At 41.3% G+C, this 15,444-nt stretch overlaps 1 protein-coding gene across 1 annotated transcript; it reads right to left on the bottom strand.

The window, feature by feature from the left end:
• Nucleotides 1-2,147: 2,147 nt before the first annotated feature.
• Nucleotides 2,148-6,146, bottom strand: LOC146499997 (zinc finger MYM-type protein 1-like). The gene is given in 2 exon segments (XM_085136191.1): nucleotides 2,148-3,067; nucleotides 3,070-6,146. Coding segments are annotated over 2 exon segments (894 nt in total). The 5' UTR covers nucleotides 3,110-6,146; the 3' UTR covers nucleotides 2,148-2,213.
• Nucleotides 6,147-15,444: the final 9,298 nt, after the last annotated feature.

The following is a 15,444-nucleotide window of genomic DNA, read 5'->3' as shown; positions in this document are numbered from 1 at the left end:
GCCCACTTTTTGTCCCAGTCCAGCCCTGGGCGCGACATGCAGTGAATTAATCTGAGAAGGTGCATTAAAGAATAAATGGCCGCGCCAGCAGTGGACATCGCAATTTAGCTCGCATAAACACATTAGTTGTGCTGCTTCTTAATGACGGTATGTTAGCTAACAACCCCAACTACCAGATTCAACTTGTAATTGGCTAAAAATAACTTACCTACCCTACCTTAGCCCAGAGGAATGTTGCTAGCTGGCAGTTTTTTCAAGCGATGTTGAAATTTCCACATTCCAACACTTCATTTTCTTTTTTTTTTCTTTTTTCTTTTTGCCTGTCCTGTTTGGCTCTTTTGCCATCAGAATTATTGTCTAAAGGCGAAGAAAGATGCCCAACGGATTTACTTTACCAAATGGACCATCCTAGCCTTGCCGTAATGGTCTATTTGATTCACCGTTTTTTTTTTATTCTTTATTTTATTTCATTTTCACTTGCAAAATATGGGACAGATTTGACTGGGGAAAAGACAGGGGAGAAAGAAAGAGGGAAAGAAAAACAGCGGGGAAGAGGGACGGGGATAAAGGGCAAAAAATAAAAACCAACAAAATAAGCAGAAAAAAAATACATATATCAATCACCTGGATCACCCGTTGAGAAAGAAAAAAGAAAACAAGCATTTAACAAGGGATAAACAACATCATGATGATATATGGGAATATAACAGTAAATACTAAGTGTTAAACATTATTGTGCAGCACGTAATATTGACAGCGCACAGTGTGCTCTAAGGTAGGAGCCAAAAAGGGTGTAGTTGCGTATGTGTGAGCACCCATGTGTACACCTGTGAGCATGGACGCTCTTGTATTTAAAAGGTTCCTTCATGTAATGATCTGCTAGAGGGTGTGGGGAGCCACAGTCCCGAAGTGGCCCGAGCGAGCCCCAGGCTCCAGGCCCCGATAAACAGCCACCAAGGAGTGAGCCGGTGTGTACCTGGATGCCCACCCCCGGACTCAAAGACCCACCAACGCACCGATGTCTGAGGGCGTCTGCCACTGGCAGGGGAAAGTGGTGGGGGAGATAGGCCTCCATACCTTGGATGGCCTGAGATGTCCCCAGAGAGGTGGCGTCTGATACCCAACCTGACATATGGACACAGACAAACAGGCACACACAGATACAAACATCCATTCCCACCCTCATGCTCTCATATGCAATTACTCCACACTCAACCAATGTGGAGACAGACATAGAGAGACACTGTACACACAATCACACTCCCCAAGTGTACTCTAAGCCCCGGGTCTAGGTACCCTTGCCCCTGGAGGGGGAAACTGCACCCAGACCCAGGTGGTGTTACCCTTGTCCCTGCGGTGGAGAGATGCAGACCGCCACGAGTCCGCAGCAGCAGGGAGGCCCCACATTCCAGACCCCAGTCGGACAGCCAACTCCTCCTCCTGGCCCCCCGCTCCAGCAAGTCCCAGAGAACGGGGGTGTGAGAAGACTCCAAACCTCCCTCTGCCCACTCATTTGTAGTGTTGATGCATCAGTGTTCTAAGGTGCATTTAAAACCCAGGAGGGCATGGAGCTACCTGTCAGAGAGCAGGTAAGTGCATAGCCCCTCCTGATAGCCCTCAATGTCTACGTGTATTTAAAATTGAGAGGTGGGCAACGACGCCAGGGGTGAGGTGTACACCCTGATCGTAATTTGGAGTCAACTCTCTCAAGCATCTCTTTCTCAACTGACATCACAGCCAGGTGCTGGAGTCTTCTTTGACCCATGGTCCTTCTCAGCCAGGTATGGAACCGACGCAAGACACTAAATGACCTCTCACAGCTTCAGCTGCTAACTGGGGTTGTTAGGGCAACCTGAATAACCGTTTTCAGTGTGGGGAAGATCTCATTATCCAGAAGATTATACACTGTTAACATATCTGGAATGGCACCAGCCTCACTCTTGAGCTTCAAAAGGTTTTTGGCAACCATGACTTTCTCTGACTGAAGTTCAATATGGTAATGCAGTGCCAGGGCTGACAAATGAGGCTCAGACAAGAAGTGGTTTGAGGTTGGACAACACGCCTGAATCCCATTAAGCAATTCCTGACTAATACCAGAAAAACGCTTCTCAAGTTCAGAGATCATTCCGTCCAGACAAGGAAACAACAATTTCCTTTTAAGCTCTTCTGACACATAAGAGCCACAGACTTCACTGCCTGCCCCACAGGTTGACTCAACAACAAATCCATCCATTCTCTTTTTTTTTCTGCCTCTGTCCAGAAGACTGCTTCAAAACGGCTATCTGGTTTGCCTCACACATAGCCTTTATTCTTGCATGAAGATCTATAGCAGTGGCATCACTGCACTTCTGCTTCAGTGTCTCAACCACCGCATCTTTGTGTTTCTGTGCCTGGGCAATATCTATGGTCTCCTTCTGTAGGTATCTGTGTAAACATTCAGTTACAGACAGTAGATCCTTTAAAACAATCAGCAAATACACTGAGGAGAATTTACTGAGTTTTGCCTTCAATCCCACTGCAATAGGTGTGTTGATAGAGGAGAGGCACTCAATGATGGCAGGGAAATTGTTAAGCACAGCCGTTACTGAACGAACATGGCATGCCCAGCGTGTGTTTGACAACTGCGCAAGTTCACTTTGCTCCAATCTTAATTTCTTCTGAGTGTCCATGAACTTATGATGGTTTACAAGAGAAGCACTAAAGAAGGAATGGAGACTTTCAAGCATGTTAAAGAACTCTATGGTTTCGGTAACAGCTCTGCATGTGTGACATAGGATAAGATTTAACTCATGTGCATAGCAATGAACATATATGGCCTCAGGGTGCTTCTTTTGAAAATGGGCTTGCACACCTCCAACTGTTCCGCTCATGACAGCTGCTGCATCATAGGTCTGTGCCACACATTTCAACCGCTCAATTCCCTTCTCTTGCAGCTGATTCTCAATAGCAGTATTTATCGATGCAGCATGAAACTTTGGCATTTCTGTCAGGGCTAGGAACCTCTCTTTAACTACACCTTCCACAGACACATACCTCACACAGAGTGCCAACTGTTCCGTCCTTCCATAGCCTCATCAGCCATAATGGCATACATTTATGATTCCTTCATCTCACGAACACGGTGTATCTCTGCAAAATTGGATCAAACAAAAGTTTTATGCACTCGCGGAAATTCCCTTTATTGTCACTCTCTTCTGTTTCGTCATGACCTCGAAATGATATTCCTTGCTTCCCCAAAAAGCAGGTCACTGCCACAATACGTTCCAGGTACTCCCTTCTTTCACTTACTTCAGTGGCACTTGCTGCCTCTATCTGTTCAACAATATTGCCTTGTGACAGACTTGCTTTGTAGCTGTTCCAACAAACTACACTGTCCTTGTGTGACTGGGTGGCTTCATGTTTTTGAAACTTGCTCAGTGCTTTTTGCCAGTTACTGACTCCATCATTCCCTAATGTGTCATACCTAAGACTTTTGCCAAAGACTCGACAAGCGAAGCAGAAAGCAGCATTTTTTTGGGAAGAATATTCCAACCATTTAAAACTTTTGAACCAGTTTTCTTGGAAGGATCTTTTTTGTGTTCCAAATTGAGTGAGAGGGTACTGGGACAGTTTCAATTGTTTAGGACCAGTAGTCTTATCCCCTAAATCAAGAGCCATATCTTGAACTCCTTTGGATTGCTGACTGGAATGCTGCTCTGTCTGCCTCTCCTCATCTCGTTCCCTGGTCTTCTCTCTCAGAGTCTCTCCCTGTTCTTCTCCTCCTTGTTTAATGAAATTAACCAAACAGTAAATCATATAGACAATTAGGAACATGTAATGAAGGTGTCCAGTTCAGAATGAAGTCTAATGACATAAGGTCATGATTCTCAAACTGCCAGTGGTACATGAACTCCCCATTGTGGTACTTGGAGGAAAGTCATAAATAATTTTTGAAAATTAAAATACTTCAAACATGTGCAATTCAATCAAAAAAAGTACAAAACTTTGAATTAAAATACTTAAAGTATACTAAATTGATATTTCAAATATCCTAAGCATTGTCTTCCCTTTTCTTCTTGTTTCAATGTCAGCCTGCTACATTTTCACGTTCTTAGGCTGCTCATTCTGACTTAATGCGCTTACTTTACTTTTTAATGTGACTTTTCATTTTAGTAACAGATTGGAATTTTGTCTTGTAAGATTTATGAGTTTCATGCTCTCATAGTGGTACTTTGGAGAGCTTGACATTTTCTCAGATGGTCCACACTGTAAAAAGTTTGAGAAACACTGATAAGTGTAAGTGTATGTGTGCTTTTGGAAAACATTTAAAGCTGCTGTACAGAATCAAGCTTAAAACATCTTTAGAATATAAACAGAGCACTCTGCTTCTCTTTACTCTAGGTTAATAGGTTAATTGGATAATCCAAATTGTCACTAGGTGTGAATGTGCGAATGAATGTGAGTGTGAATGGTTGTCTGTCCCTGTGTGTTGGCCCTGCGGCAGACTGGCGACCTGTCCAGGGTGTACCCTGCCTCTCGCCCTATGACAGCTGGGATAGGCTCCAGCGCCCCCCGCGACCCTGAAAACGATAAGCGGAAGCGAATGGATGGATGGAGGGTCAAAAATGTTTCAACCCAGTTTGTTTTAGTGATGGGTCGTTCGCGAACGAAATGGCTCTTAGAGCCGAGTCTTTGAAGTGAACGACGCGAGCCGGATCCTTATCGCGAGCCGTGAGGTTTGTTTTTTTTCTTTCTCTCACCCTCTCTCTCGCCTCTTTTTCCGCTAAACTCCGCATGCGCGGCCTGTACTTTGCGCTGGGCAGAGGGGGGGAGGGGCGTTAGTTACACTCGCAGTAGCACAGAAACAGAGCCAGAGAGAAAGAGAGCGCGGGACAACAACCTCACATTAGAAAGGTATAGTAATCATCCACTATTTTCAGTTGCAGATGATAAAGGATTCAGAAATCATGCAGGCCCATATGACAGAGAATGTGCATCTTCTTTTTGTTTTAATATTTTAATTTATATTTAATTGTGTTGTGGTTTGCAGTGTTTTGTGTTGTTTCACGTTAAATTTGTTTAAAAGGAAAAAGCTGAAAATTTAAATAGTTAAAAGTTGAAATGTGAATAGTTGTTTTTTGTATTATATGATTTATTTATTACATTTTATGTGGAGTGAATAAATAAAGTATACTTATGGTGGCCCTTAGAAACAAAGCACGTACAAACTCCAAAACACGTACAAACTCCTAAGCATGTACAAACTCTAAAACGCGTAAAAACTCCAAAACACGTAAAAACTCAGAAGCACATACAAACTCAGAATCACGTACAAAAGACAACAGAAGTGCTCCAGGATGCTAGGGCGCAGTGTTGAGCTTTTGTTACCTAGTGGCTACTCAAGCCAGGAAGTATCAACAACCGGATTTGGTGTGTGGTAGTAACAGGTAAATGAACTTTTTTTTTAAATTATTTGAATAAATATGAGTGCTTGTCTATAAATACACAAACAATACACACATGCTTTCAGTTGTGTAATTTAAGTGATCTGGGTAGCTCTGTTTTGGAAGTTCAGTAAACGCTAGAAATGTGTTTTGGAGTTTGTACGTGCTTTTTGGAGTTTGTATATGCTTTAGAGTTTGTACGTGCTTTGTCTCCAGGGGCCATATATAAACATATATAAATAAAACCACTTTTTTTACATTAGTAATTCCTTTTCTGCCTAATTTTATATTATTGTTAATGATTAAATAATTAAAGCAACAAAACAACCTGAAGAGCCGGTTCGGAGCCGAAAGAGCCGGCTCTTTTTAGTGAGCCGAGCCGAAAGAACCGGATCTCTAAAAAGAGCCGGAAATCCCATCACTAGTTTGTTTAGCAGATTCTGTACAGCAGCTTTAATATAGAGAGAACGCAACTTCCAGACTGTGAGAGTAAAATCAGGTTTTTTCTCTTTGTCAGTTTAACAGTTTCTGTTTTGCCTGTCACTGTTCCCTGTCTGTTTTCTTACCTGGTTCTTCCTGACCTTGTACTTTCTCCTCACGTTCCCTCTTTCCTCTCTTCCTCTTTGGACTGACAATCATACACAAATAGATTGTATTCGATTAGATGAAAAAATTGCATTAATATGAAAAAGAAATACTATTAAAATCACTAATTAATGTAACTTCTGTCGGTGCCGTGCTTTTTGGAAAACAAATTTCCCAGAGGAACCCACCCGAGGGATTAATAAAGTTTTTATCTAATCTAATTATAAAGTCCTCTCTCAGTGTAGTTTCAACCAAAAGGCAAATATTTGATCTTACACTTTTACCTGATGGTGGCTCCTTTTTTTTTTTTTTTTTTTTGAAAAAACGTCCTAATGTCCATTATTAACCCGGCTGTCTCTCTGTACGCACACACACACACACACACACAACAGGAGTTATAAGATTAATGGGCATTCAGTCAGTTAGTTAGTTAGTACCTTGGGTTTAATATTGGCACATGCACATATGACAAAATAAGCAGCTTCTCTCATTCCATTTCAAACAGGACAGTAGTAACAACAGAAGGCTACAATTTTAAGTTTTAGATTTAATAGGCTACATAAATTCAATAGGAGCAACAGGGTGGTCAAATGTAGCTGATTTTACTTCAGAGCAGGACAGATTGTAGGGTAGCAAACATCATCAGAAAACACGTTTTCAAATCTGCAGGTTACCTGGGTGTAATGTTTTTCAGCTAAAAGGAAACATGGTCTGAGTCCTACCTAACTATATAAAGAGTAACTGAAGGTTAAATGCTATTAATATGTCCTGTTTTAAGCCAGGCACTCATACCTCCGCTCTGCTGCGTCTCAGCCACCATCGCTCTGGCAGCAACAGCGCTAGAGCCAGAGCAGGGGAGAGGCGAGCTGGAACAAACCATTTGGGAGGGGGGGAGGTTATCTATACTTTTGTTGTTAAAATGTTCCATCTCAATTAAGTACTGTATGCTTTTTATATTTTTAGTAGTGTGTCCCACAAACAGCAAATATTGTCAAAAAAAGTAAGAAGTCTTTGGGGGTGCTTCAGCACCCCCAAGAATGGGCTAAAATCGCCCCTGGTACACTCTATGTAGTATTTTGTATTGAATTAATTGAAGACTGGGATTTCTAATTAAATGAAAGGTTTTTAAGGAAATCTGAGACCAGAAGTTTTGGTCTAAGTGAACTGATAAATCCGCTTCCCATTTTGCAATAGAAAGTGATATTGATTCATCTGTTTTAGAAAGCATTCTGTATATTTTGGATAGTAATTTTGGGGTTTTAAGAATAAGAAACTGAACCACACGTGGTGGTGTTTGAGGTTCAACTTGACCCGGTTTAAATTTCTTTTTTACTATGGATTTAATTTGTTGATATTCTAAAAATCTTTTCTTGTTGATCCCATATTGTGTAACTAGTCTGTCAAATGAAATAAATTCTGTTCCTTCTAATATATGTTCTAAGTATTTGATACCTTTACCACTCCAATCTGAAAAGTTTATCATATTATTGTTTTGTAATATGTCAGGGTTGTTCCAGATAGGTGTACGTTTGCATGGGATTAATGAAGACTCCGTCAATTTTAGAAACTCCCACCATGCTGTCAGAGAAGAGCTGATGCTGACGCTTTTGAAGCATTCATGTCGTTGGATGTTTGAGCTGATAAATGGTAGGTCTGAAATCTCTAGATTATTGCAAAGTGTTTTTCTACATCTAGCCAAGGTTCATCTAAGAGGGTATGTTTTAGCCATCCTGAGATAAACTGAAGCCTAGTTCTAATCCTCCTTTATCCTTGGTCTTTTGTAGTATTTTTAAGCTTATACGTGGGGGTTTATTTTTCCAAAGGAAAATGGACATACATGAATCTAGAGATCTGAACCAATCTAGTGGTGGTTTAGTTGGGATCATTGAGAATAAATAATTTACTTTTGTAAGACCATCATTTTTATAGCGGCAACCCTTCCCATGAGTGATATGGGTAGACATTTCCACCTAGCCAGATCTCCTTCTACTTTCTTTAAAAGTGGGATATGGTTTAATTTAGTCAGATCTGCAAGCTTGGGAGAAAAATTAATACCTAAATATTTTATATTTCACGATTGCAGTGGTGTAGAAGAAGAATAATGAAAGGAGCAATTAATCGGAAGGACTGTAGATTTTGACCAGTTAATTGAGTAATCTGATATTCTTGCAAAAGAGTTTATCAATTCAATCACCCCAGAGATATTGGTTTGTGAGTTTTGGAGAAAAAGTAACACATCATCCGCATAAAGGCTGATTTTGCACGTTCTTGCATTTTATGCCCTTAATTACTGAATTCTGTCTAATTGCTGCTGCTAGTGGTTCAATAGAAACATTCCGACACTTCAAATGCTTCAGGAGCTGTCTGCTCAGCGCAGCATCAGCACCGTGGAAATACACAGATACATCGGTAGACTCGATACAGAATTCACAATGTGTTTTCGGGACTTTCAGGTGTATGGACCAATGCTTTCTTTTCTGATCAAACCAGAAAGCTTTAATGAGCAGCTGGATTTGTCTCACATTAACTGGCTGGACACAGAGGACATCGAAATGCAGCTGATTGAACTGGAATGTTCGACTCTGTGGAGGTCAAAGTTTGCAGAACTACAGACGCAGCTGGAATCCACAGCTGTGTGTGTTCATGGAGCTGCATTTTCACCTGCTGGACATCACTACCTGACAAGTTTAACTGTCTTCAGAACATTGCAGAGGCCTTATTGACAATATTTGTCTCTACATATCTGTGTGAGCAGATTTTCTCTCTTATGAGTGTCCTCAGGTAGCCGTCTGAATGCTGAACACTTGGAGACCTGTGTCTCTGAGTGGGAGCCCAGAGATCACATTAACATGTGTATCTCTATATTAACAAACATGCCATATTGGCACAGTTTATTTTTCTTGTCATTGTTGTAAGGAGACCATAAATAGCATTTGCATTTTCTGCTGTACAGTTCATTTGCTGTTCTTGTTATGGATAAAACGTGTTTTTTTTTTTTGGTTTCAAAATAGCTGATAACTATTTGCTGATAGCTGCCAACATCTGCAAAGAAATATAATCCTATAAAGTTGTTCTATATAGTGTGTAACTGTTAATATGGAGCGTTATTACATTTATTGCTAATGCAATCATATGGCACACTGACTTCTGAGGAACTTTTAGATGGCACTCATCATCAGAAAGGTTGCCTACCCCTGCTGTAGACTGACAATCTTATCCAAACTTATCTACTGGCCAGAAGTGGAACACTGGTTGACATGTATCAGATATAATCTGTCATGTTGCTAAATTTCTTTTTGTTTAGATATTAAATTGTTCTCCATAGCCTTGATATTTTATAGTATTCCAAAAGATTTTTCTTAGTCTATATAGCCTTAGGGTATGGGGTTACCACTTCATAAGGCTAAGGTAAGATGTACCATGTTTTCAGACACATCTTTCCTGGTTTAAGCTTATGGTATAAATTTTGTTCAAGTACATCAATAAATTGCATTTAATGTGAAATACAAGCAAGCTGGCAATAGACATCAAAAGTTGGGTAGGCTTATTTAATGTTTCATGAAATTTCTCATAAGTTGCTCCAGTCTTTTATAGTAAATTGGCCTTACAGAAGCGAGAATTCAGTATCTTGAGTGTTACTATTAGTTTAATAGATCTCCTGAACCAGGGATAGAAAAAGGCATAAACCAGAGGGTTTACACAGGAATTAAAATAGAAGAGAATTATAAAAACAGTCGCAGTTGAAGCATTGAGTAGGGTCTTGTCACCTGTAAGTCCAATACAAAAATAAGGTAAAAGACATGCTAGAAATACAACTACAACAATTCCAAGAAATCTGGCAGCTTTGATTTCAGATTGCTTAATAGTTACTGTTACAGAACCCTGCACAGCGACAGCTTCAATACGAGACCTCATGGAACGAGCCTGAGTAACAACCACCATAAATAACAATGACAGGACCAATAAATGACAATAAATTATCTACAATTCCAGTAACATAATAAACAAGAACCACACACTCACCAGAGCAGGAATTATAACTACCTGGTTGTCCCAGATTATCTTTCAACAGCACAAAGACACAGAAGAGAGAAAACATCCAACATAATGAAACAGAAGTCCTTACTCTTTTTGGAGTGACTTTGCTTGGGTAATAAAGGGGGTTGCAAATAACCACATAGTGGTCAACTGAGCACCATGGTTCCTATTGACGCATTAGTAACAACATAATCGAAAATATTATACAGAATACACAACTGTTCACCAAGATACCAGCAGCCGTCTATGACTGGTATTTGAAAGACTGTGAGCTTTTAAATATTATATACTAGCCATATTTAAATAAAGTATGCAAATTGTACTGGGGAAAATTAAGCCATTATGACTGGCTGGGATGGGCTGGGAAATAGCTGGAGTTGAAGTGAATCTAGGCCTGATCCGGCCTGAATGCGGGATTCTTATTTTTTTGGATCAATCTTACTGTGTAAGTGGACTTCTACCCAGACAACTGACTCACAGATTTACCTGCCACTGAAACATTAATTTTTGAGTCCTCTGAAGGTTTTACTAGATTGTTTGGAGCAGAGGCGGTTTTTGATATGGGCGACATGGCAGTTGCCCAGGGTGGCATCATGCCAGCGTATTTTGGGGATTGCATGGGCACTGATCGGTTTGCTATCGCCCATTTGTGGGGAGTAAAGGTGCCCTCCGTTTGCCGGGTACGCCTGCTGCTTGCTGCACAGGAAGGAGAGGGCAGAACGGTGGGGCATTCTCTGGCTGGCTGGAGCGGCATCTAATAACCAGCTCGCAAAATAAAAGAAAATGGAAACAAACCAACAAAGTAAGGCTGTCAACGTTAATGCCATCATCACAATTAAAATTTTAACGCAATTAATCCATTTGGAGCGCAGAATGACTCAAAATCCCTAAAATGTTTCTGTGAATGCATTCCACCCATCTGGAGTCCATTCTGCGTTAAATTTTTTTTAATCGCGTTAATCGTGATGATGGCGTTAACGTTGGCAACCCTACAAACACAAAAACTGAAGACATTATGATACAGACTTATAATTTGCACTGATGTGTTTTCTATATTCTAACACACACTTAACGTGAAAAGTGCGCCGAGGGCCCTTGGCGCGCCTGCTGCTGCTGTGCGGAAGTCTCACACAACCTGTCAAAAGGGGAGGGGGCGGGCTGCTTCCAAATAGGACACATTTCATTCATAATATTGTCATTCCAATCCCGTTATGTACTAATTATTTTTCCTGGGTTGTGTGAAATCCCGGAAAAAATTCCTATACAAAGTGCAGTGGTTTGTTAGGTTATTAGTTTATGTTGTGGGGTTGGGTGTTGAAACTGGAGTGCAAAATTACTGATGGAAGATGGACATGAAAAGGTCAAAGCCAGTCCTCAGTTTAGAAAAAAAGAGAAAAGAAGAGGAGGAGAGGGAGGGTTTGCCCAGGGCACCATACAGGCCAGGACCGCCCCTGGTTTGGAGAATGGTAAGGCGTGGATGGCTTTAAACTTTCTTAACTCAAATCAACAGAAAACAGAGGTCATTGTGTTTGGTCCCTGTGACCACTATGACTTTGGCCCTTTAGAAATTTATAAAAACAACACCTTTGTGAAGAACTTAGGAGTAATTTTTGACAGTAACCTAACATTTGATAAACAGATTAATGCTGTAATCAAGTCCAGTTTCTTTCATCTTCAACTACTTGCAAAAGTGAAGCAATTCCTCTGTTTCAGAGACTTTGAGAGAGCTATCCATGCCTTCATTTTATCTCGCCTCAATTTTTGTTATAGTCTTTACTCAGGTGTCAGTCTGTCATCATAGTCAACTGCAGCTGGTCCAAAATGCTGCAGCACGGTTACTAACTGGCACACACAAGTGACACCACATATCCCCCATACTGGCATCCTTACACTGGCTGCCAGTTAGTTTTCCAATTGATTTTAAGCTTTTGTTATTCATTTTTAAGGCGTTGCGCAGGTTAGCACCCTCATACCTTTCTGCTCTTTTGAATGGAAACACTCTTGCATGATCAATGAGGTCTGCAGATCAATTGCTCCTGGCTGTCCTGAGGTCCAGATTCAAGCACAGAGGAAATCGGACCTTTGCTGTGACTGCTCCTTCAAATCAGGACCTCCCCAACATTAAACACTTTCACAACCTGTTTGAAAACCCACTTTAATTCCTTGGCTTTTAAATCAGAATGAGTTTGTACTACGTTTGTCTTTTTTATTACTCAGACTTTCTCATTTTATGCTTCTTTTCTTAAATTTTGTCATGTCTTCTTATGTTTTTTTCTCTTTTGATTGTTTTAAATGTACAGCACTTCAGTCAACAGTTGTTGTTTTAAATGTGCTGTATAAATAAATTTGACTTTGGCTTTGTATAGCGCTTTTCTACTGTACTTGAGCGTTCGATTGGTTGTATACAACATTGTCACGGTTCTGGGTCAGTTTGACCCAGTATTTTGAGTTGTTATGTTTTGGTGTGTTTTTGCATTTTGGATTCTTTCCTTATTATGATGCTGATGATTATGACTCTATGTTTCAGTTATTCTTGTTTAGGGATTAGGTCGTAGGTTTTGTGTTCTCATGTTTATTGCAGGTTTAGTTCAGTATCTAGTCTGTCTCTGTGTCGTGTCTGCGTTTTTGTTTAGTGGTGTCTTGTTTCCTGTTTTACTCTGAAGGTTCATGTTCCTGTCTTATGTCAGTGTTTCTAGCTTTGTTCCCCCTGTCTCATTAGGTCTTATTCGTCCCAGCTGTGTTCCCCTTCTGTCTCTAATTCCTTGATGACTTCCTCAGTGTATTTTAGCCCAGTGTGTCTTCGTGTCAGTGTCGCGTCGTCTGTTCATGCACCCTATTATTTCTAGCTGCACATCATGATTCTAGTCTGCAAGAATCCGTATTGGACATGTTCATAGTCACTTTCTCCAGTCATGTTTCCCTGCACCTTCATGTGCCAGTACCGAGATCTTGTTCACAGTTTTTCATGTCGTGTTCATAGTCTGTCCACAGTACTTCGTCATAGTTCAGTCCTGGTCTTCGTTCATAGCCTTAGTTACTCCCAGTTTTAGTTTTGTCATTCCTATACTTTATGGTTTGTTATTTTGCCTTCTGTATCAGCTCTGATTAAAGGCTCGCTTTGAGCTTAGCACAAGTTTTGCCTCCTGCGTCTGTGTCTGCACCTGAGTCCACCAAACACACTCTCCACACGGTCTGCCCTGACGGGCCGTGACAAACATGTTTTATTCACCCTTTCACAGCCAGTCATAAAAGCATTTTTTTAATGCTTTTTCTAACTAAGTGCTTTCTATTTAAAATGAACTTGCATTCATAATCCAGTGAACACAAGAGAGCAACTTGGGGTTCAGTATCTTGTAGACTGTAGCAACTAAGGATCAAACCACCAACTTTTCTATTAGTAGATGACCTGGTGACCGACCTACCTATCTACAGCCATCTCTGCAGAACCATCTTTAGCTGCAAGAACTTGAAGATTTCTTGCAGTAGTAGGTGCAGTCGTGAAGTAGGTACAGGTGGTAGTGCTAGGGAGGCGGGCAGGGCAGATTGGGCTGATTGGATAATCAGGCTCTCACCTATATCAGGAAGTGGCAGGGACCAGAGAAGAGAGCTGTGCTGGAAGCAAAACAGTTGCACAAAACAGACTAAAAACAACTGACTGCAAATAAAAAATCACCAACCCTGCACCTGTGTATAAATAAAGAACTGAAGAGCTGGTTCAGGTGGAGCAAGAGGGGATGAGTGACAGAAAAACTCAGATTAATCATAGAATCATTGAGTTAAAGAGATGACAGAATATGTAAATGGACTGATTCTTATTTAGTGCTTTTCCACGCTTTTGGACCACTCAAAGCACTTTATACAACATGCCATATTCACCCATTCATACAAGCACGTTTTTCTAAGCTTGTATGCTATCCTGTGCTTTCTATTGTTATAAAATATAATTGAAGTGCCTATTTGCTAAGTAATGTCTGTGAAGGTTCTCAGTATTGCAGGTCATCGCACTTCAAGGTGCTTGGAAAGAAAAGCGTCTGGACTTCTTTAAGTTGCTTGAAGACGTTTCACCTCTCATCCGAGAAGCTTCTTCAATTTTAGTGTAATATTAAAGTGTAATGTTAAAGGCCAGTTTTGACTGCTTGGCAACATTAAACTGTGATAAACAGGATCTTTTAGTGCAGACTTTCCAGAGAGTGTTACCTATGTTTGTGCTGCTAGATGATAACTGTCACGGTGGTGGACGGACTCAGGCACAGACTGAGGTAGCACGGTTCAACAACACTTTATTAATCACTCTGGTGCGCTATGTACACGTGAAGGGGGGGACACCAGGGTCCCGGGGATCAATAGGCCGGGGAAACACACTTCTTCACACTTGCTCCGCTCCTTGTCCAAACACTCCTCACACGAGCAACCCACTCACACTCACGGGGTCCAGGAGTCAAAACGGGGGGGTCCAGATAAACCTATAAACATAGACGAGGGTAAGTCGGCGGCAAGCACGGGAACAACTGATTCACAATGAAGCCAGGCAATACTGACGAGGGTTACTCAATATTCCAGCAACGAATAGCTCAGAGCCCCAGCCTTAAGAAGAGCCAGAGATCAACTGCAATTCACTCGAGATCAGCTGCAGGTGCGTGGGCCAAGGGCAGGAGCCCAATCAGAGCTCCGCCCAGGCAGACAGGTAGGAGAGAGAGAGAGAAAAACAACAAACACTTGTGGCCACACTGGGCTGGCCGGGGGGGCACAGGGACCATGACAATAACAACAGGAGACAACCTTCGGGTGGTGGAAACCAGACGTGAGGAGTCGGGGTGTAGGGTATATCACACACATCCTGTCGGTAATGCATTAGATTTGCAGGAGGTTTTGTGCAGTGCACATCTCCCTTCCGTTGTGCACATTTGCAATCAGGTTTTGTTGAATAAAGCATATATTTTGAATACACTGAGTTTGCGTCTTCTCTGACAAGCCTGAGGAAAAAAGAATTGGGTCAATAATTGGTGCCGTGATCCGGATCCAAAACAGGGTGCAATTTGGATGAACTCTAAATTATCTGTTGGCTAGTTGGCAAGTTAAATTACATTCGTGCAAAATTCTTCCAGTGTCTGGACTTAAGAGCAAGATACTTTTTTTGTTTTGGTTTGGTTTGGGTTTTTTTGAAAGTTGATGTCTAACGTGCCGAGTTTGTCCTGGGGTTGCCCCTGGTGTCTGGATGCAGTGTCTGGATGCAGCGTCTGGATGCAGCGTCTGGAGGTCTAGGTTTATAACCTGAGAACTGAGGACCCTCAAACCATTCTAGAATAGTGCAGAGCAAGAAACGTTTGCTAAGAACTGCAGGTTGATGCCTGCTGGCCATAAAGTGTAAAACCCATTTAAATGAAAAGGACTTTAGGAG

The sequence above is a fragment of the Neolamprologus multifasciatus genome, chromosome 16 (genome assembly GCF_963576455.1).
Source record: "Neolamprologus multifasciatus chromosome 16, fNeoMul1.2, whole genome shotgun sequence".
Classification (NCBI taxonomy): domain Eukaryota; kingdom Metazoa; phylum Chordata; class Actinopteri; order Cichliformes; family Cichlidae; genus Neolamprologus; species Neolamprologus multifasciatus.
The sequence above is the reverse complement of the archived record's forward strand: the minus strand, read 5'-3'. Positions and strand labels throughout refer to the sequence as shown.